This window comes from Gymnoscopelus braueri (genome assembly GCF_963280865.1).
Source record: "Gymnoscopelus braueri genome assembly, chromosome: 9".
NCBI lineage: Eukaryota > Metazoa > Chordata > Actinopteri > Myctophiformes > Myctophidae > Gymnoscopelus > Gymnoscopelus braueri.
This window is the reverse complement of record NC_137610.1, coordinates 32,429,204-32,452,703: the sequence shown is the minus strand read 5'-3', so window position 1 is coordinate 32,452,703 and position 23,500 is coordinate 32,429,204. Positions and strand designations below refer to the sequence as shown.

At 43.8% G+C, this 23,500-nt stretch overlaps 1 protein-coding gene across 1 annotated transcript in view; it reads right to left on the bottom strand.

Annotated features, from left to right (window-relative positions):
- The window catches only part of cttnbp2 (cortactin binding protein 2), a 97,267-nt gene that overhangs the window by 38,933 nt on the left and 34,834 nt on the right, over positions 1 to 23,500 (bottom strand). The window contains exons 3-5 of the mRNA XM_080437623.1: positions 13,696 to 13,926; positions 5,086 to 6,592; positions 1,641 to 1,937 (exon numbers count right to left, since the gene is read on the bottom strand). Of these exons, the coding sequence (XP_080293749.1) occupies positions 1,641 to 1,937; positions 5,086 to 6,592; positions 13,696 to 13,926 (2,035 nt within the window). The remainder of the gene's footprint in view (positions 1 to 1,640; positions 1,938 to 5,085; positions 6,593 to 13,695; positions 13,927 to 23,500) is intronic.

Here is a 23,500-nt window from a genome sequence, read left to right as displayed (position 1 = left end):
GGCGAGGGAGAGAGAAAGACAGGAAACAGAATGAAATTGCTGCTGGACATACACAGTTCAATTAGATGTGTGTCTCCATGCATAAGTGCACGTACAGTGTGTGTGTGTGTGTGTGTGTGTGTGTGTGTGTGTGTGTGTGTGTGTGTGTGTGTGTGTGTGTGTGTGTGTGTGTGTGTGTGTGTGTGTGCGCACGCATGTGTGTATGAGTGCATACATTAGTATGCATCGTGCACACTCCTTCACTGTCCTCTTAGTGCTTCTGCTTCCCTGGTGCGTGTGCTTCTGAATTCTGCCTGTCCTTCACATGTATTAGGGCTGTTCATGGATCAATGCCTCTTGACTGACAGTACAACCAAACATCTCAGCAGGGATCAGGTGTGTGTGTGTGTGTGTGTGTGTGTGTGTGTGTGAGAGAGAGTGAGAGAGTGAGAGAGTGAGAGAGAGAGAGAGAGAGAGAGAGAGAGAGAGAGAGAGAGAGAGAGAGAGAGAGAGAGAGAGAGAGAGAGAGAGAGAGAGAGAGAGAGAGAGTGTGTGTGTGTGTGTGTGTGTGTGTGTGTGTGTGTGTGTGTGTGTGTGTGTGTGTGTGTGTGTGTGTGTATGTAACACACAGTCATGCATGTTTCCTAGTCTTGAGAGAACAGACAGATGGGATAAGACACAGCCCATGACACTACAGACCCTTAGTGGGATGGATTATACTTGCTAATAATTTAGTCTAATTTGGCTGTTTTAACCTTTGTGGCAATTTCTGTCAAATAGTGCCCAAGCTAAACCGTGAGCGCTGGATCCTAAAACTAGCAATGTAGTACTTATTCTCACAATGGTCAATCCAGCTTCAAATATTTAGTAGCAGTAAATTTTTATTTAAACTATCAATCAATATTGGTATATTTATAGATGTCAGTCAATCCATCGCTTTGGGCAATCCTTGCACACATTTGTCAATCAATCAAGCAATCAAACATGTCATGGAATGATCGGAGATTGGCAGGTTACAAAGGACATGCCAATGGTGTTGGAGGGCTGACAGCAAACAGGAATTGTGAAATCATTTATACAATGCCTCATTTCTGTGCAGCGCTAGGACCTTTAAATCTTTTAAATCAAGAGAGCAAGGGAACAAGATGTGGGATGAAGAGGCGATAATGCCCCAGTCTTTTTTTCTGATGACCCCAGTTCATTCATTCAATTATTCCCTGAGAGTCTTTTTCAAGACAGCTCTGCTCTTTAAGGGTGAAACAATTGATGGAATAATCGATCGACAGAAAGTTTCTAAAATGGCATTTTAGTAATCGGATAATCAGTTTAGTGATGTATCATGTATATTTTTCTAATATGTGAAATTTTACAACTTGTATTAATGTGAACGCTTGTCTTTGTTCTATATTACACAATGAAATCTAATGTTTGACTGTTTAACTGCTGGGTATATGTATCAAGCAAATTCAAGATGTTGGTTTGGGGTCAGACACTGTACCTTGAGATCAGCTCTATGAATCATCATCATTTAGTACTTTATAACTTTATTTTAATGTCATTTTATGGTATACATTATTCAAATACGGCAATCAGAAAAATAATCAACAAATTAAACAATTGCGGGACAATAATCATTAGTGTCAGCTGCTGCCATCAGGTACCTGTGTATCCGTTCTGAGCAGCAGCAAACAAGGCAGAGGTTTGATGGACGAGAAGTTGTTGTTGTTGTTGTTGTTGTTGTTGTTGTTGTTGTTGTTGTTGGTCAAGATGACTGGGCTTGTTGTCCATGGTGTTGGTAGTCATAGTTGTGTTGGTGGTGGTCGGGTCAGGTTGGTTAAGCAGCATTGACAATAAAGTGACGTTTCCCTGGGAAGCAGCTTGGAGGAGCAGGGGGCGCCCGCCGTCCAGGGCAGCAGGCCCACCGCCAGCTAGAGGAGAGACTACGGAGGTACACCAGCCTGGAGGGAGGAGCGAGGGGGAGCAGAGAGAGGTATAGGGAGGGTGAGGATTAAAAGAGAAGGAGGATGAAGGAGAATAAGGAGGCGATGGAATTCTTCTAGAACCGCTGAAGGCGGGGGAAGCGAGATGGCGATGGTTGGCGGACAAGGGGGGCGAAAGAGAGAACACACTTGAGTTCCATGCAGTAAAGCACTGTCCCACCCAGCAATGGGATCATATGAAGCATTGGGTTATCCACTGGATTATCCATACACTACAGCACATGGTATATCTATATCTATAGAATCTATATATACAGCATATATATATATATACTGTATACAATATATATATGCTTTCATGTGCAACTGTGATCCTGAACATTAATTTAAGAGTGTAAGAATGGAACAATATACAAATTCACGCGTTTTTATGGTTGTTCTGAGGAAATCAATTAAGCATGCTCTGTTTAGAAAAGTATAAATAACTGTTACACAAAACAATTTACTGCAAAGGGTAAAAATACTCTCAACTTTGTAGGGATTAACAGTTAGAGTCAACCAGGTCAGGTGGCCTGGCAAACCAAGGTGACACATTTGTTCTGGCACACGCTGCAAACCTGGGTGACTTTGGCATTCATTTAAGGTGATAACAGGTTGAACTCGGGTGCCAAGCGAGGACCAGGGCTCCGCTCACCGTCCAACACTGATGACAGCTCAGCCATTCATACATCAACACTTGCATTTATCCAATCATCAATCTCTATACAGTACAATATATTAATACCAGTGAATTAAACCTGTCCATGCACACTGAATTTAGTATTATTAATTAATGTCAGTTTATGAAGGCAGAAAATACAAATACAAAAAAGGTGAAGAGAAGAACAGTAATAGTAATGGAATAGACCCTTATTACTACACCCAGATCCCTAGCTAATGCTACTGACTAAATCAGACTCTACTTTATTGAGAAGCAATTTGCTAACAGTAGAGAGGGCTACAGGGTAAAGTCTCTTGTTAAGCCCCCAGGATTCTGAGGGGAGGCTCTGGTGTTAATTGGAGGTGAGGAGGTTAAAAGTGTGTGGGTTCGAAAGCGGAAAAACCGTCAGAACACAGCCTTGTCAGAAAGACTGAGGAAAGAAGAGAGCGGAGCTGAGAACGAGAGGACAGAAGGTACAGGGAAGGAGACGGTGCATTTCAGGATCTCAAGGACGCAGGTAATTACACTTCCAGAAATGCCTGTCTATGTTAGGGCATAGAGAGCTGAAGACTGAAGGTGATTCCTCCAAGGCTTGGAACGCCTGGCTTGGCCGGGTGTTCCAACAAACACAATTGGCTGTGTCCGTGGGTTTGAAGCCGGCAGGGGAGGTCAATCTCTGTGACAGCACTTGCGACTCCTAACCCTATCACAATTATTACATAATCGCCTAATAGCGATTATTTGAGATAATCACAATTATTTTGCATTATCGTTTCGTTGTTGTTGAAAAAAAAAAAATGTTCATACATTTTCAGAAATAGTGGAAATAGCACCAAAAGTAAATAATTAATCGCAATTATTTGTGTGACAATTAATTGTACATTAAATGGAGGAGGAGACCTGTGGCTATCTACAACCTACCCAAGACCAGCAGGTAGGGACTATACACGTGGGGGGATTGGCAACGACTAAATCGGGGAGAGAGAAAAAAGAGAGGAAAGAGAAAGTAGTCGGCAATGGTCGAATAAAAACCAGGCCTATCTTTGTACAAGAGCATGTCACCTTATTAACCCATCATGTGACCTCATGTACAGTGACAGTCATGTGAAATTTAAGCATGAAATGCAAATGTCTTTAGTTCAAACACATTTCCATTCGTAGTTAACATACTTAGTATTAACCCAGCATACTATAGCATCAGGAACACATCATAGCAGAACTGATAGCACATGACATACTGTACAATGCTTACAGAATGTCATACAGTAGATGACACAGGAAGAAGAATGGACTTGGGTGAATTGGAGGTGTTAATGGAATCACAAACAGGAAATAGGAAGCGTGCACGCAGGAAGTGTAACAGTGGCCGCAGCATGCTGTGGGTAATTTGGAAGAGGGAAGGGTAGGAGAGAGCAGCCTCTGGCATCAGCTTCAGAGAGGACAGGGGTTACTGGTAGGGAAGACCACACACCCATCTGTACAGAAAGAAGGGGGTGGTGGGGGGCATAATGTGTGTCTCATGTAACCTTGGAGCGTTCCTGTGGGCTAAGTTAGCCTAGCTTCTCTCACTGACATGTTAGCTATACTTTACATGTTACTGCATATGACGGCTGTTCATACTGATACTGCTACTGCAACTAATGTGACAACATGGGAGATGACAGGCGCCAAGAGGGAGACAGCTATTAAGGAGACAGCGAGAAAGAGAGAGAGAGGAGAGAGGAGAGAGAGAGGAGAGAGAGAGAGAGAGAGAGAAAGAGAGGGAGAGAGAGAGAGAGGGAGAGAGAGAGATCGTATCTCAAGAGGTAGCCTAAGGTTAGGGACAGAGTCTCTGAGGTAAACATAATGGAGCCATGTGTTACTCTGCTCTGCATTCCTGTGGTTGGGAGAGGTTCCCTGTAGGGGTGTGCCGATATATCGTCCCGCGATATATCGCGATACGTTTTCGTGACGATATGTATCGTTTTGGGGAAAAAAAATATCGTAAAAAAAAAAAAAATTTTTTTTTTTTTTTTTTTACAATAATAATAATCAGGCATGCAAACAGCCCTGAGGTGAAAAGGGTGACAACATTTTGTTTTTTTTCGGGTCAGGTGTCACACTATTGCCCTATTTGGATTCAAAACGGCTATTGTAGCTGAAAAGCTACAAGTTTGCGTCTGAATAATGCAAAAACAGAATTATTTGTTTGCATTTTTTCTCCCCCATATATTTTCATAATAAAAAAGTGCGTATCGTATCGTATCGAAATCGTATCGAAGTTGTGAGCCAAATATCGTATCGTATCGTTTGGTGAAATTAGTGTATCGGCACACCCCTAGTTCCCTGTGACCTGACAGCGCCACTGAGCTAGGCTACGCTGGGCTAGGCTCGCTCAGAACCTAGTATTACAAGAAGAACAAGTGTAGCCAAGAAGAGGAGGCAGAAAATTGGGAGGGAGAATGAGGGAGCGTGATGCCCCTTTACCTGATGCTGTTGCCAGGGGGATGTCTGCTGGGGCGCGCGAGCTACGGGAGGATGGAGCGCTAGCCGAGGAGGAGGGGGAAGAGGAGGAGGAGGCGGTGGGGAATGAGGGGGAGGGAGAGGGGTTTATGGAGGGGCTACTGACAGTGGTGGGGCTGATGATGGGGAGGGGGCACTCTGCACATGCTGCTGCTGCCGGGTGCTGCTGAGGGTCCCCGATGGACCCTCCCACTGTGGAGGAGGAGGGGGAGAGGGGGCAGGCACCCACCTGAGACGCCGTCAGGGCTGGGACCATGTCCAGGGTGGGTTTGGGAGGCAGCTGGGGCGTGGCCGGTTTTAGCCCCGCCCCTTGGGAGCGGCCACCTTCCCCCACCATTTTGATGGGCGGGTGAGGGGTGGAGGGGGTCTGGGAGAGCCCAGGCTTTTTGGGTGGGATGGGGGGCGGGTTGCCCCGGTCGATCCTGGCCACGGTAGGCGACTTGAGGCCGATGGGGTGGCTCAGGCGGCCGGGGAAGGGGCCTCCTTCCGAGGCAGAGTGTGGCAGGCCCGGACGCAGGGACCCCGCGCCCCCCGCCGGAGGGCTAGTGAAGCGCGAGAGGACCTGCGTGACCGTGTGGCGAGCCTGCTGCTTGGCGGCAAAGTTGTCGCGGTTGGTGGGCGAAAGGTCACGGGCCGGTGGGCTCTGGTTGGCTGTGCCATTTTGGTCCTGTTCCTGGAACTTGTAGCGGGCGGCCTGGACGCGCGGGCTCACCCCGCTGGGCACGCCGTGTAGCGGCTGGCCCTCGGAGCCATTCTCCGTCTGAGGGGCCAGTCCTCCAGAGCCACTGTGGACGCCGCCCCGGCCACCCGTCTTGGGCAGGCTCAGGCCCACGTAGTTGGCCGGGGCGGGTTTGACGGGAATGGTGAGAGGGGTCTTCTTGGGAAGACCCTCCACCTCAGCAGGGGGCAAGTCCGTCTGGCAGGACGCCGTCCGAGAGCTGACAGGTTCTGTGGCCACTGCGACAGAGACTAGGGATTTGGGTGTAGGTGTAGGTGTAGGTTTGGGCGGTGTGCTAGGCTCCGCTCCGGCAGAACTAGCAGGCTGCTGGACGGCAGCGGCGGCACTGCCGGCCGGGGAAGGGGCCGACTGTACAGTCCTGAGCTGCTCCACCTGCCGGCGGAGGCTTTGGCTCTCGGCCTCCTCGCGGCCCAGCCTGGCACGCAGCTGCTCGCGCTCCGTGTCAAACTCAGACAGCTGTTTCTCCATCTTGGCCTCCATCTGCTGACTGCGCTGGCGCTCGGTACCGAGCTCTTCCCGCAGGACGCCAGAGGCCCGGCCCTCCTCGTCGAGGCGTGCCTGGAGCTCGTCGAACCGCTGGGACTCCTCCACCACGCGGGTGGCCAGCTGCTTGCACTCGCGCACCAGCATCATGACGATGTGCTTGTTCTTCTCGCGCTCGTCCTTCAGTTGAGCCGTCAGCTTGCGGTGCTCCTGTTCCAGGCTCTGGAGCTGCAGCTTCTCCATCTCAAGCTGAGGGGAGAGAAAGGGGGAGGTAGAGGAGAGGACTTTCATTAACCACATGAACCCTAGCATCCCTATTCTGGGGTAAACACTCAGCGTAAATAGCAGAGCTTAAGCTCACAACGCATTGCATTGCAACGCGTTTGTAGATTTTTAAATTTTTTAACAGTGAGTTACAGTATTATTTGGTGTAGAGGGGGAAAAGGAGGGGGGCTATTATAGATCCCTGGGGGGACTCCGATAAATAAAGTATACTGTATAGGTTTAAGTGTTTAAGGGAAACTTTGCTGATTTTCTTTCCTGAATCCTAACGTTTCTATTTGTCAGATTATTATGAAAGCCACCTTACAACAGTAATACAAAAACATTCAGTTTAAACAACCTTTTATTCTGCAAATCGCAATGTTGGGGGGAAGGCAGAGACAGACATTCAGCAGATCAGGAATATTGCCTGTAACTATTAACTGTTGCTCAGTAACAACAAAAAATGTGAATAGAAAGAATAGAAGAGACAACCATACCAGCCACAGTTATAATTGGCCAATGTTTGGCTGGTGACTGGTGCTAATTTCCCACCCAGAGAGAGTGGAGAGGCATGCATAAATGCAAGTATAAACACCATCAGGCCAAAAATAGATTTGAATATGGGTTCAAGTATCTGACGCACACTTGATATGCGGGATATGCGGCATTAGGCCTAACACACAGCCTCAAAGGCAGGCACCATAAGGTGTGTATCAGTTATGAACACCTATTATGTGTTTCAAGTAATAAATAAAACAGATTTAGTCCTTCTATTTTTCTGCTTGTATGTAATTACATGAAACACAGACACACACGCACACACACACACACACACACACAGACACAACACACATACACAATCACAGAAAAGAAAAGAAATGTACATGTGCACGCACACACACACACACACACACACACACACACACACACACACACACACACAGTGCAGCTCCCACACATATCAGCATTTTCATTTTCAATATACAGCATTTACCCATCAATCTCACCAGCAAAGATACACACACTCCACTCATTTTACGTGTACAGTATGTGAGCTATCATGTGCAGTATGAGCCTATATTTCACACACACACACACACACACACACACACACACACACACACACACACACACACACACACACACACACACACACACACACACACACACACACACACACACACACACACACACACACACACACACATCACTCACACACCCCAGCACCCCCCCCCCCCTTCTCGTCTGTGATATACTGCTGGACCAATTCCTGTAATGCATCATGTGCATCAAAGACCATATATCCATTGATCAGCTTAGTCTGTTAGGGCAGCACATTGTCTGCAGCACTGGTTCTCAAAGTGGGGTTCGGGGACCCACCGGGGTCATTGAGGGGGTCCCCAGCTAAACAAGGAACAGTTTAAACATTTGAGCCCAGTGCATTTTTGAAAATTATTTAAAAAATCTTGCCATATCTTATGAGGGTTCCTGGCACAACATCTTGACATGAAAATGTTTGAGAAGAAGCACTGGTCTGAAGGATTGAGTCTCCACTAGTGTAAGTGAGATTATTATTTTATTTTTTTGTATAAAGTTGAGCAGACAGACTGTGGTCTCAACTATGTTATTTGTTGAGACAGGCAGTAGGAAGTGTCATGTGGAGACAACATAAGGGAGCTACACAGGAGGAATGGCCTGGCAGGATGCAATTCTGAGACAGCAGGTGGTAAACGACGTGGGTTCCAGAAACAAACCACTTTGCCGTCTCTGGGCATTAGATGCAGCTTAGCTCACCATACACACTGGTAAGGAAATCAATACACTTTTCTTGATGAATAGAAAAGTGCACTCTCTCTCTCTGTTCTGCCCATTTGTTCATTAGGACATAAATATCTACCACTCTCAGTCAGCTTCATTAGACACACTAATCCATACATGCACCAGACCCAGATGCAAAAGGGAAAGGCAGACTCAGATTGTGATGAGATAGGAGGAGACCATTTTGAGCATTATCTCTCCTCAGGATCAAATTGAAAGCGGGTACATTTGCATTCTGTTTGCATGTTCGTCCATCTTACATTAGACAGTGAAGCAAAAGTCAAAGCTAATATAGTCCTCATTTATACAGTAAACAATTATAGACAGGAAGACAGACAGGCAGTCAAATGAACAGACAGGGTAAAGATAAATGTATCATTTAGATCATTAGATAGACAAGACACAACACAGGGGGGGGGGGGGGGTTGGGTAACGTAACGGGGCGGGCAGTTTATCTATTCACAGTGCTTTGCAATACATATGATTGGATTTCGATGACTTGTCCGCCCCCTGACAATATATTTGGAGCGGGACAGCTATTGTTAGTTTTGTGTTGGCAGTACAGAGGCCAACAGGGCTTAGCAGCCTTTCCACCCAACTGCCTGCTCCCTGTCGCACTAACAAGCCTCAAACAATCGAGCTGATATCACAGACCGCTTCAATAAAACAACTGTTCCCAACCCCCAACACCACCCCAATACAATCCAATACCACCTCCATTGAAAAACATAATGTGAAAACGTTGAATATTTAAAAAATTTAAAACAGTTTACAGCAATTTTCAATTTCAAACAAATCCACAACTTATCTCCAGTGACAGCTTTCCCATGTGACTAGAGCCACAGTTGAAAGCACTGTCACCACTTTTGTGTCACAGCCTTTAGGTTCATCGAATGGAGGGACTGTAGAGCAGTGGTTCCCAAACCTTTTAGCTCGAGACCCAAAAGAGAAATTAGACGTTTGCCTGGGACCCAAACTAGTGACATTCCCTTTCTGGGAGTGTGTTTCAGATATGTGGCCCATAAAAATGTTAAATTTGACTATGGGTAGGTTGTTCATGATGTATTACAAGATTAGAGATGTTTTGGTCCTAAACCATTCAATGCTTTATAAACCAAGTGAACAGTAGTATTTCTTTTAATACATTCTTTGAAAGACAGGGCCAGTGCAATGATCTGAGAACTGAAGGGATATGATTCACTTTCTTGGTATTAGTAAGGACTTAAGCAGCAGCGTTCTGAATCAACTGCAGCTGTCTGATAGATTTTTTAGGGAGTCAGTCTACTGAGGATAAGTGCATGGACACATTTTTTTAAATCCTGCTGAGAGTAAGGTGATAGTAAGCTTACTTGGGAGGGAACTAGGGAGCTAGCCAGCTCCCGAGGAAGTTAGCCGGCAAGCTAGCTACTGTGAAGAACAGGAGAGAAAATGAGAGAGAGGGCGAGAGAGCCCCAAAAGCTATTTTGAGAGGGAAGTATTTCAGCTCCTGCGGTCATGACCTCACTTGAAAAGAAAAAAATTGCAGTCTCCCAAAACAACACCTATGTTTACCCACAAAGCCAACAATAACCAATGTTTTCTCTCCTGGTGTTGACTGCTTTGTTCCAGATTGGGCTCTTGTCTTCAACTTCATGATTCATTCATGGGGTAGGGCACGTGTGTGTGTGTGTGTGTGTGTGTGTGTGCGTGCGTGTGCGTGCGTGCGTGCGTGCGTGCCTGCCTACCTGCGTGCGTGCCTGCGTGTGTGAGTGTGTGTGTGTGTGTGTGTGTGGGGGGGGGGTTCTGAGTCTGCTTCCAGCTTTCCCTAAGATCTCATGGATAATTCAGTGGCTTTACTCACAGCAAAGATGACACGTGGAGAAAAATAAAACGGGATAAAGATAGCAACGGAAACCCAGTTCAAATGGGGTCTACCCAGCAACCAGAAGGTTCCCTGTTAAACAACAGGAATATTTTGAAAACCTTAATTAGACAGCGTAGAAGAGAGACAGACAGTAAAGAGCAGGTAGGGAGAAAAGTGGTGACGTAAGACCCAAGTTCATTAGATGGATTTAATCATTGTAGAAGAATTTCAAATCTAGCTTGTAGATCGGCTATTTGCAGTATTCCTCGTTTTTTTGTCATTTGTAAGTTGTATGATTACATTTTTCTGGATTCTCTGGTACTAAATAAAATAAATAACGCGTTAGTTCCAACACTGGTTATGGACAGCCACTGGTATGACCAAATTCCAACTCGGCAAAACCATCCCCGGGTCATTGGCGGTACACACGGCAGGTTTGAAGTCAACCGGTGCACAAGTTATGCCCGGGACAGGCACACACAAACACATACACACACACTAGAGATGCGCGGATCGCGGTTTTAGCCGCGGTTGCCGCAGTTAACCGCAGTTTGGGTGGATTTGGGTCAATCAAATATAATTATTAATTCATATTGGATAAACCGCGGGTGAAATAATGCGGGAATTAAATTAATGATATCAATCTATAGGCCTATAATAGCTTTTAAAAAGCACTAAATTTCACCGTGTGTGCGTTTGTAGTATTTTAATATTACGTCATTTTACACCAGGCAAAAAATAGCCGCTCACGACATGTTGCTTTACAGGCAGCCAGTGTTGCCAGGTTGGGAGAGAAATAAGTAGCCAGGTCTATGAAAACAAGCCCAAAACAAGTGCCAAACAAGCCCAAAAGTCGCAACACAGAGCAGTTTTTGCTCTGTGTTTTGTTTTCACTTTTTCTTTCTTTTTCTGTAAAGCACTTTGAGCTGCATTTATGTCATGAAAGGTGCTATATAAATAAAGTTTATTATTTTAAAAGTCGCTTATAAAAAGCTTATAAAAAGCCGACATGGCAACAAAGTGGTTGAAAGCGAAAGTAACTTAATGAAGACGTGCGCTTGTTGTTACCATGGTTGTGGATTGTATACAGTCACTGCATCGCGACAGTGGTGAGTAACACTGTTTATAAGAAAACTAACGTCAGGAAAATAACAATTATTTGGTGCGGTTGGTGCGGATCTATAAATAGGATGATATAAGTACCGCGGGTGGATGGCGGATGGATAATGAACTTGTTAACGCGGATTTGGGTGACAAAAAAAGCCATCCGCGCATCTCTAACACACACACACACACACACACACACACACACACACACACACACACACACACACACACACACACACACACACACACACACACACACACACACACACACACACGTGTAGATGGATACATCCCTTCTCTGGTGATATATTATGTATCCAATATTAATGTGCATGTGTGAATGTACTCAGTGCTTCATTAGATGTGTTTGCAGTAGCCCTGCTATTGGTTGCCAGAGGCTTCCATAGCAGGTGTTATTTACTGAATGACTGGGAGCATATGGATTAAAATCTCTTAATTAATATGTTATAGTCTCTCGAGACAGACTTGTTGGCTCACAATTTTCTAATGCTTTCGCCTAACAAAATCTGCAGAAAATAATAGCGGATTTCCGTCCTCCCCCACTTGTGTTTCACCTTTGCAGTCGCGTAAATAAGATAACATTAGTCGAAGTCTATCTAGCCTGCTGCTTAGCAGAAATGTACATTTTAAAATTTTGTGAGAAATTTTTCTTTCTCACAAACAGGTGACAGCTTCCTGTGCAGACCTTTAACGAGGTGGAATTACAAAACTCTGAAGCATTTGAAGATTGGGGAAGAGTTGTGAGGTTTGAGAGACTAGTGCAGTCTCTGCACATGCAGTCTGATGTTTTGTTGTACCTGTCATGCCTCTCACACACCAAAGTTTATCAGGGCTGTCAGTTTACACAGAATGTTTTTTTAGATCACGCAAAAAACACATCTAATTTCCAAAGGGATATTACTGATTTCTTGCTGTTTTCATGCTTATCAAAACAGCAATACATATTCCTCCAACTGAGAGTAGGATTATGTGTCTCTGCCAACACAAGATTTACTGTCATAACAACTGATTCTTACTCCTGCTATCCCTCCCTGCAGTGTGTGTGTGTGTGTGTGTGTGTGTGTGTGTGTGTGTGTGTGTGTGTGTGTGTGTGTGTGTGTGTGTGTGTGTGTGTGTGTGTGTGTGTGTGTGTGTGTGTGTGTGTGGTGTGTGTGTGTCTGTGTGTCATAGAAAATGTGTGTGAGCCTCATCTCTGTAGGATTACGGGGCAGTGATTTACCAGGCAGCCAGATGTCTGCTGTGGCCTACTTATTCTCTCTCTCTCGTTCTCTCTCTCGTTCTCTCTCTCTCTCTCTCTCTCTCTCTCTCTGAGTGAGTCACTCACTCACTCACTCTCTCTCTTTCTCTCTCTCTCTCTCTCTCTCTCTCCCCATCTGTTACTAGCAGCACATACATACAGTGCACTCTCTGGGATGTACCTGATGAGTGGTGAGTGTGAAAAACCACAGGTGTATGGATGAGACGTTTGCAGAGTGATGTGAATGTAGGTTGATAAGTGTATATATAGTGTGTGTGTGTGTGTGTGTGTGTGTGTGTGTGTGTGTGTGTGTGTGTGTGTGTGTGTGTGTGTGTGTGTGTGTGTGTGTGTGTGTGTGTGTGTGTGTGTGTGTGTGTGTGTGTGTGTGTGTGCTACTGTATTCCCTGTCCTGTCCCTGAACCCAGTAATAATAACAGATTTGAGCTGCTTGCCAACTGGAACATGTGTGGAGATACCTCAGCAGCACGCACGCACATGCACATGCACACACACACACACACACACACACACACACACTATATACACAGTATACACAGCAGGAATTCAGACATTTGCATACAACATACTGCATTGCACACACACTGTATTTCTGAGAAATAAATGTGACTTTTGGCTTCAGGTTCCATTTGTTTGCTATGTGAACAGGTCACATCTGGTGTTTTATACAAAAAACTCTTTGAACAGAGCTTTCTTCAAAGTAAATAATAAATTAATTTGTAAAATAAACATAACTAAAAAAGGTTTGTATTACTGTATGTAAAACTTTTAATTAATTTAAAAAATTTAGCAAATAATTCTCCTACTCTTACAAAATAATTCTCAAAACTTTTGTCCACACAACCGATAGATGTCAGGCCTTCACAAATGCAATTGCCCTTACAGGATCAATACAGTAAACTCAATTCAACTCAGTTCAATCTCATTTAAAACAAAACTCTGCCTCTATGACCTTCCAACCCACCCCACATGACTCTTCACCCATCCCCACCACTCCCACCCACATCACTCCACCCCTCCCGACCCCGCCGGTTTGTTACCTACCCTCTTCTGGCGGCTCTCAGCAGCTGCCAGCTGAGCTGACATTCGCTCCTGCATCTTCCTGCAGTGAGCCATGACGGCCTCCAGCACCGACATGGGGCTTGTACCCACGGCCCGCCGGTCTTTGTCAGCCCCCGGCACCCCGCACTCGTAGTCCCTTTGCAGGGCCAGGAAAGGGTCTGTCAGGTTGTAGTGGCCGTAACGCTCCTGGAGGAACACCTCCTTCCTCCTCGCCTGGAGACAAAAGCAGAGAGAAAGAGAGAGAGACAATTAATGAGGTTAATAGACCCTACAAGTGTCTTCTAAATCCTAAACATTTTCTGAAAAACGCATGTTGCTATATCAGTGGTGCTCAAACTTTTCCATGTCAAGGACCCCCAAAATGATATGCATTCGGTCGCGGACCCCCATCTAAAAATATTTTGCTTTAAAAATGTTCGCTTTAAAAAATATCTATTCAAAGATTTGCACACATTTTCACGATTATTTATATCAAAGTATAAAATAATGGTTAAAGTGGTTGAAATGATTGAAAAACTCAAATGTAAAATGACAGATGCTTTCCTGGTTTTAATGGGTTAATGGACTGTGTACATGGACATGGTGAATTTATGAATTAATGCCATTCGGTCTACACCTGTGAATGATGAAAAGTAACGTCATGATGCACAATGTTGCACAATCTTTACTAACGTGATCCCTTTTGAGATTTAGCAGACACTCTTATCCAGAGTGACTTTCAAAGTGCAAGAACGGAGTGCCATGAACCCTAGTCAACCAATAACAGGTGGTCGAGTAGATATCACTTCTAATAACATACAATTTAAAAGTAGTGTACGGTAAGTTATATATTTTTTGATTAAAACTAAAAGTTTTGTCTGAAAAGTTCTATATCCTGATAGTAATCATTGCTGTATGTTTGCTCAGTAACAGGAGTCTCCTGTCACTCCAGGAGTGAGTGAGTACTTCATGAACTTCAATTTTATAGTGTTCCAGTTCCAGTGTAAACAGAGAATGAGTTTTCTGTTTACTGATTCATGACTGCCTGTACTGTACTGTATTGTGCTTGTCTTGTAGTCCCAGCTCCAGCCCTCTGTTCAGCCCTGCTGCCCGCAGGAAAGCCCAGCCTATCAGGACAGATTGTGATCACTGTCCCTCTCTCTCTCTCTCTGCTACACTGTCAGCTGCACTGACAGGCCCATTGAGAGAAACTCATGGGTATGGGAGTCGGGACACAGAGGATTCAGCATGGGTAAGGACATGGAGCATTCAACATGGATATGAGACATGTACTGTAGGATTCAACAGGATGGCCTGCCAGACACTGTCCTGTGACACTTTGAGGTCACAGACCCAACATGTCCTGCTGAAGTGCCCTTGAAAAAGATGCTAAAACCCTGTCTATTACTCTAAACCAGAGGTTCCAAATCCCCAGTCCCCAGGACCGGTGCCGGGCCTTGGGGCGGCCCAGGAATTTCTAAATTATGGTTTGTACAAATATGCATAGCCAACGTTGAATCTCAAAAAATCTGTCGCATTACAGTGACATCACATCCTAGTCTTTTCAACGAGCGTCGAGCGTACATCCATGCTCACTACAGGCTGTATATGTTTACGCCTGTGCTACTGAAACATGAGCGGGATTATTATTTAACCCATTAACACTTTACCTGCCAATCACGAGTATAACCGTTGATGAAAAATACACCCGTTTACTGCCATCCACGAGTATATATATATATATTTTTTTCCAATTTATCCACACAGAACCAGAGATATCACGATCCAAAGATTTCTAGCTCCATTCACTCCTTGGTTAACTTATTACTTTAAAATCCTGTATCTCGGCTCCTGTGTAAAAAAAAATTAAACACTGGCACTGGGGGAAGTAAAATAAAAAAAAACCTCTGGCAGGGAATGTGTTAAGACCTGAGGCCGAGACTGAGACAAATAAATATAAGTTAACATTATCTTTTGTAATAATTCTCTTATGGATATAACTATATAGTTGAGCTATATGCTCAATGACTCAATGATATAACTTCATATAATATATAAAACATATATAAAAAAGCAGTCAACGTCTGTGTTTTGGTACAGTTTGATTTCACACCTGATGCGTGACTACACCACACCGCTCACAGAGGAAGTCACTGCTAACACAGTAAAGCAGTCTTAAACTTGCAAACACAGCTATTAGGCTTCCAGTTAGAGACAGAATATTACGTAGTCTTGCCACCAAATGACCGCTAGTGGTATGCCAATGAGGAAATAATACAGCACACACACACACACGCAAAAAAACACTTGGCTACAGTGAAACCGCTTTTCAGAGACCAAATCCCTGACCATAATAACCAGTAGTTTAATGACAGTTATCTAACTGGTCGTCTGCAGGGCAGAGGTCTGCTGCTACAACATTCCACACAGAATAGAGTCTGGCTTACTTCAGGGCTGAACCGTGTCTGTGTATTGAGTTTAGAGCCAGAGGACCGATATATCGATCTGGACGATATATCGGCCATTATTTGACTTTCCTTTACATTGATATCAGCAATTACGCAGCCCATGAGTAGCTTTCAAAGATTTTCAACAGTTCTCAAAAGTAGCAGATCTACAAGCTCAAAACGATGCAGTTCATTGTATAATTAAAGTTAAATCATCTTTTCATAAATCGAAATTTACTTACATTTGAAAACGTTTTTTGTCTTTTTTTTTTTTTAATGTTTTGCTTATAAGTTAATGTTCTCAAATAGAAACTTTAATCTAATCCAAGTTTTTCAAAGTGGTTACAATTGATGTAGCACTTTTTGACAAAATAACGGTCAAACGTCAGTGGTCTAGTGGTCTACAAAATCCAGATCGGCATCGGACCCAAAAATATGGTATCGATTGGACTCTAATGTATTGAGTTCTATGATTCTAGTATGGCCTGCCACAATGTTTGGTCTGGCTTACAAAAGCCAGCCAAGGAGAAATAAGAAATCAAATTCTTTAAGAGGTAAGAAGGAGCTAGGAGTAATGGCAGTGTTTGTGTTCTTTGGAGATGCTTTGCCAAAGAAGGAGATGCAGTTCCCGAGCCATTCACACACACACACACACACACACACACACACACACACACACACACACACACACACACACACACACACACACACACACACACACACACACACACACACACACACACACACACACACACACACACACACACACACACACACACACACACACACACACACAGGTCAGTGTCTGGAGAGTGATGGTGAAACCCTAACAGACAGAGGTAGTTCCCATCACTCTGAATGTTGACTGGAAGTAGAGTAAGCCAACATAAACACAGCCCTAGGAGAGAGCGGAGAGAGAGAGAGAGAGAGAGAGAGAGAGAGAGAGAGAGAGAGAGAGAGAGAGAGAGAGAGAGAGAGAGAGAGAGAGAGAGAGAGAGAGACAGGGAATGGAAGATACAGATAAAAGGTAAGGTGAAAAGAGAGGGAAGCCATTTGTGAGGAAAGAAACACATGGAGAAACACGCCTATAGTGATGTCGGCTGACAACATATTAAATACATTACAAATAAAAAACACTTTTAACTCTCTCAGTGCCACGCCCCGAGATATCCCGAGTTTTTCCCGAGTACCCTCCGTGCCAGCACGAGAAATCCCGAGTTTTTACTTTTGACTGTGGTCGCGCTATTCTGTTTATTTTTCATGATCACTTTCGCTTCCTGACTCCTTCAGACTCACCCGGAGCCGGATGTAAAAAAAAAAAAATCATTTCCGGGTCACGTTGTTTTTCTCCGGTGATTTTCGGCCAGAATAGGGAAAGTCACGGTTTTTCACACGGTATAAAAAGCGAACGGAGAGGTCCACGTCTACTCTCTTTGGTCTGGGTGACGATCAGTCATCGTAGTCGTGTATCGCATCGTAATTTAGCCCAATCAACGATTGTCGAAAATGTCAACATCCGGTTATGACCGGATATGACGTGAGCCTGTTTGGGAGGGGGCGAGTGAGCCAGCGAGGTCATCAATGTGTCGATTTGTTGCTCTCTACTGGTAGAACTGTATTATGGGTTTAAAAACCCAATCAGATCATTTATTTGAATGAAAAATTACAAAAAAAAAAAAAAAAAAAAAGACGCAAATTGCTGGCACTGGGGGAGTACTTTATGAAAATACTCTTGGCACTGAAAGAGTTCATTCACAGCAGTATGAACTCCCATGCTGATCCCCATCACATAAACATGCATGCAAATGCACGCACACGCTTCTTGAGAAAGCTACAGTATGAATGCTATCTGTTACTTATCTGTAGAAACACTGACCAACACTGAACGCCAAACGTGGTTAATGAGTGTGGCGTCTCGTCAGCCCATTATAAGGAAAGGCAATGAGCGGCATCGTGGCTTTCACACTGAGGCCTCACACACGACCATGAGGCATGCTAACTGTCTGCAGGGAAACCTCTCTTTTTTACCACAGATAACTCTGGAATATCTCAACACCATCTTTTCCCTGGCCATTTATCTCACAGGATTCTCTACAAAATATATTCACAGGAGTGACCTGTACCTCTGCTGCGGCCTGACGTAATGCTCACGTCATTATTTAGCTTGTTAGCTTAGCATGTGGTCAGATACCGTATCTGACTGTTAATGCTTGGCATTTGAATAAGCTTGCATTATGCTGTAATGGACAGCAAATGTTGCATTGAATACAACATCATAAATGGTAAATGGTGCGTTTATATAGTGCCTTTATCCAAAAGTGCTTTACGATGTGTGTTACTCCTTTACATTCACCAATTCACACACATTCATAAACTGACTAGAAGAGGAAATCATGTAAGACACCAACCTGCTCATCGGTAGCAGTTGGGGTTCAGTGTCTTGCTCAAGGACACTTCAACATTAACCCAGACGGAGCCAGGTATCGAACCATGAATCTTTCGAATTATTTAAGATGTAATATATGCTTATATAATGCTTTTTCTATCATTGATTAATATTGATGAACACAAGTATTCCCATGAGCTAATAAAAAAAAAACAGGTCCTACAGCATTGATCACCTCATCAACCAAACTCTCCAACCGAAGCTCTACAAAATCCTTACACAATATCATGTCCTCAAATGTACACAGCTAGTGAATGTTAAGTAGAGAATGTCATGGTTCCTGAACTTTAAATGTATTGAAATGAGTAAAAGTAGGCACATCTCACTCTCCACTGCACGCTTGCCTCCTCCCATGTGGAGCAGTGCCTTCTAGCTAAGCCTGGGAGGAAGTGGAAAGAATTGTCTGTCAATATATTCCCTCATGTGCCGGCTCAGGGTCATAGGTCACCTTATTACGGGGCTCTAGTTTGTGGGTTGAGCCTGTGGAATTAAATCCCATGAGACCTCATCAGTTGTCAACCCCTAAATTCCCTGCGGGCTCTATTGATCCCATTGATCCTGCATGGGCTATCATTATAGATGCAGTGTTGCAACAAATGCTAGCTTTTAAATTGGTTTCGCAGCCAGTCAGGGTCGAATAGTATCGCGTTTGAGTATTATTTGAGCAATTGTGTTCATGGTTATTGTCAAGGTACTTCTGTTTTAACATACAGTACAGCTCTGAAATCATCACGAGCCAAATGTTGCTAAATCTGTGGCTGGTACTGTAGGTATGTCGGTTACTGTGAACTGGCTTGCTGCAAACATTTTGGAAGAGACTGGTGAACTACTCTAGTACGGAAGAAAGTCAGATGAGTAACAAGATGACATGAGACATCATCTCAGGCCAAAGACGAGACTGAAGCCTAATTTATTTTCCATAGTAGAACAGTGTTGCTTTCCGAAAAGAAAGCCATCATTTCAGCAAGTGACAGGGAACGGAGCATACATTAAGTTTGAGATCTTGCCTGTAGATGTCGAAATTACACTTTGACTTCAAAGTGACTTCTGACACCTTGGCCTGAATTAAACAATACAAGAATAACATTTAACCAAGGCTAACCTGAATTTAACGATAATTTTCCAAACATTGTACATTGTGTTGTGCTTTGCTAGCCTCATCACCATTCAGGGAATCAACTCTGAATAAGGTTTTTATAGTCTGTTTACTTAGCCGTGGGGTAAGTATATTATTTACAAGTGAAGCTACAGTAACTTTATAGTATTTACAAGTATGGCAGCAATGTGGGGAGTCTGAATAAGACCTCAGTATTATTAGCATCAACCTTTACAGCATGCTCACCGGTGAGAGGGTTGAGGGCACACATCCAGGGAGCCAGATAAACAGAACAGAAAGAGAGAGAGAGAGAGAGAGAGAGAGAGAGAGAGAGAGAGAGAGAGAGAGAGAGAGAGAGATGAGTGGGATGAGGTGTGAGAGGAGAGCAGAGAAAGACTAGAGAAAGTGAGGAAAAGCAAGGAGAGGGCAGAGATAAAACGGGAAAAGAGATGAAGAGACAGTCAGATCAGAGAGAGCAAGATGCCATTTCCTTGGCAGAGAAACGGAATTCATTCGACAGGGAAAGAGAGAGAGAGAAAAGGGGGAATAAATCAAGCGTCCAGAAGGAGTGATACTGTATGGTCATACAAAAAAAGAATGCCAATAAGTGAAGTATACAAAAGCGGCATAGAGAGGGATAAGAGGCCTGAAGCAGAAGAAAGTCTTGAAACTGTAAAAGATCACCCTCCGCCAAAAGTAACAGCAGGCAGTCTGAGCAGTACATGTTGGACAAAACAGAGCATCACTAATTCAAAGCTTGCATTTAATTATCTATTCAGGGATGTTGTAAATATTACATCAGTGGTCAACTCTATATCTGGCCTTGATGCATAAATCAGTAGACCCAGCAGCTATAGCCCTTCATACTCTGAGAAACAAATGGGAGAATGGAAACCGCAATAGAATTACTCAACTTCTACTGTACATGTACTGCAGCAAATGGCCTAATGTCCTATGTCCCGTTGTGTAATAACACGGAAATTACATGAAATTATGAAATTATTCAAGAATGAAGTCTTCCCTGAGAAGGCAGGCTTTCGGCTTAAGGCCCAGTCTGGTCTGAGCGGTCAGCTCCATTGCAGTAGTGGACGAGCAGGAAGCTTTTTTGTAATTGGACAATTGGAATGCATCCCTCGGGATCTCAGACAGGAAACTTAAAAAATGGAGTAGAGAGATATGTTCACCTCCTACACTTAAGTCTTATAGAAATAAGACACCGGCCCTGGCCTTCCAGTTATAAACTGCAACCTTTGAGTGACTCTCACCCTGGGTTGCTGACTCCCAAGCGCCTCTCTCTGTAAACGACGAGTGGTTTCCTTACGGAGCGCCTTTAATCAACACTTTCTGTCGGCCACGTCACTGCCGACGGTTATGAGACTCGCCTGGATGATAGACCCGTCAATATATCGACCTGGCATCCTCAGAGAGATCACTACGACCTCAGAGTTCAACTTCGACGTGGGGCTGTCATCCGTAGCCCCATCAACATGCCTACCCTTGCTGACCCCTCTGAATAAGAAGCTCCACTTCTGCTCCTTCTGATTTGCTGCGAGTACCTCAACCAGACTCCATATCATAAATGGCAACAATATGAATGACATTTCAGAGCAATTGCCATTGCTATCCAGATCAGACAGGCACTTTATAAAGTTTGTTTGTCGTGACTGTAAGCTGTCCAGGCTGTCTCCCTACTGTACATCTCCCCGCATCCATAATGCATGCTGGGATATTGTCCAGCCTCTCGTGACCCCGAATTGGGTTAAGTGGTTATAGAAAATGAATGAAATTTATTTTTGAATCTATTTTAACCACAACCTGGCATCCATATTTTGGGCAGGTCAGACTAGTGAAAATCTTGATTGTGATGCGACGTGTTGTGAGCTTGCAGATCATTTGTGGTATGATGAAGTATATAAGGCTTAAATGATTAAAGCCAATGCTTTTTAAGGCTGTCATGATCATGACAATTTACTTAATTAATTGTCATACAAATAATTGTGATTAAAGATTTAATTGTATTTTTGGCATATGAATAAAATTATTATTTCTGTTAACTTTTAAGGCTTTGTAAACAGAAATTGCACGGGACAAAAATATAGTGTACAAAGAAATTATTGACATATTTACTAACTTTATACTTTCAAAATCTTAGTGGAAATAGCCAATCTATATATCTGCTATTTCCACTATTAAAAAAAAAATATATATATTTCTAAATGGAAATGATTATGACAATAATTGCGATTATCTCACATAATTGTGATTAGGCAATTATGTAATAATTGTGACAGGCCTAATGCTTCCATCTAGAGCAATAGAGGTAGTAATTCTCTTCTCCTACACATGCTTTGTTCAAGGCCACTTCTGACAGGTCCCACGACAGTTGACTGATATATATTGGCTGTTGTGGGAATTAAACTTTCAGTTACAGCATGTTCTCTCCATCTGCTACCCCGCCCCACCACCTGATATTAATGCTAATGAGCTCTCAAGAAGAGCTGTAAAAGGTTAGGAACTTGTTTTCTATAGGATTTCTAACAGGAAGCAGTAGTTTTGAGCAGGCACTGCGGAGGGCAGCTCTGGGGTTTGTGCTTGATTCAGAACACAGGACCCTTGGTAAATGAAGGGCTTGAATGGGATACAGCAAGGGATTGATTTAATCATTCAGGATTGAAAGGTCAATGACTGCGTGAGGCTTTTGTTTGGTGTGTGTGTGTGTGCGCGCGTGCGTGCGTGCGTGCGTGCGCGTGTGCGTGTGTGTGTGTGTGTGTGTGTGTGTGTGTGTGTGTGTGTGTGTGTACGGAAGCCTGTAAGCGTGTGGGACGTACACACAATAGCCTGTGTCCTTGCAAACAAACCTTGCAGAAAAGCCAAGGCTCTGAATGTAAGGAATGGGGCTGAGACTCAGAGCTCCTCCGTGATGAATGACACAGACACATGACCGGCATTCCACTCCAGAGATGCTCTTTCATTCACTCATCTCATCTGGTTTTCTAGGTCAGCGCAGCAGTGACTAGATAACCACCCGCATGAGGGACGAGGCTCGGCCCGGGATTGGCTGGCGCGGTGGGCATGTGGGGCAGCCTGTGGAGAGATATCTTTTTGGATCCCTCTCTGTTCTCCGGAGATATGGAGCACTCCGGGATACTGGACAGAGCTGTGTGTGTGTGTGTGTGTGTGTGTGTGTGTGTGTGTTTCTGTGCTTGTGTGTGCGTGTATGGGTGGTGGTGGTTAATATCCCACCGAGGCGAGCACCATAAGCCCGGGAGAATAAAAATGGTGGTGTGCATCAGTTTCACACACACACACACACACACACACACACACAAATTATCACTCAGGTTTTGCAGTGCAGGCTCACACAGATCCCACCTCTACACTTCATTTAACTTCCTTAAAAAAAAAAGAAGCTATTACCCAACCTGTATAGAGCGTCGCAGTTCCCGCCCACTTCCTGTTTTTTTTGGTGCCGGAAGAAAAAACTCAATGCATTTTTCCATTGACATTTCCAAAAATATTTATATCTATTAATTTAAGCCTCGAATCAAGCCATCACGAGATGACATGAATCATGACCATAAAACGTTTTTTTTTCTGTGATTTTTTTTTATTTTATATTTAATTATATGATATACTATATTTAATAAATACCCTTTGTTTTGCCGTTTTCAACAAAAAAAAAATCACAGAATCAAACGTTTATGGTCATGATTCATGTCATGTCATGATGGCTTGATTCGAGGCTTAAATTAATAGATATAAATATTTTTGGAAATGTCAATGGAAAAATGCATTGAGTTTTTTCTTCCGGCACCAAAA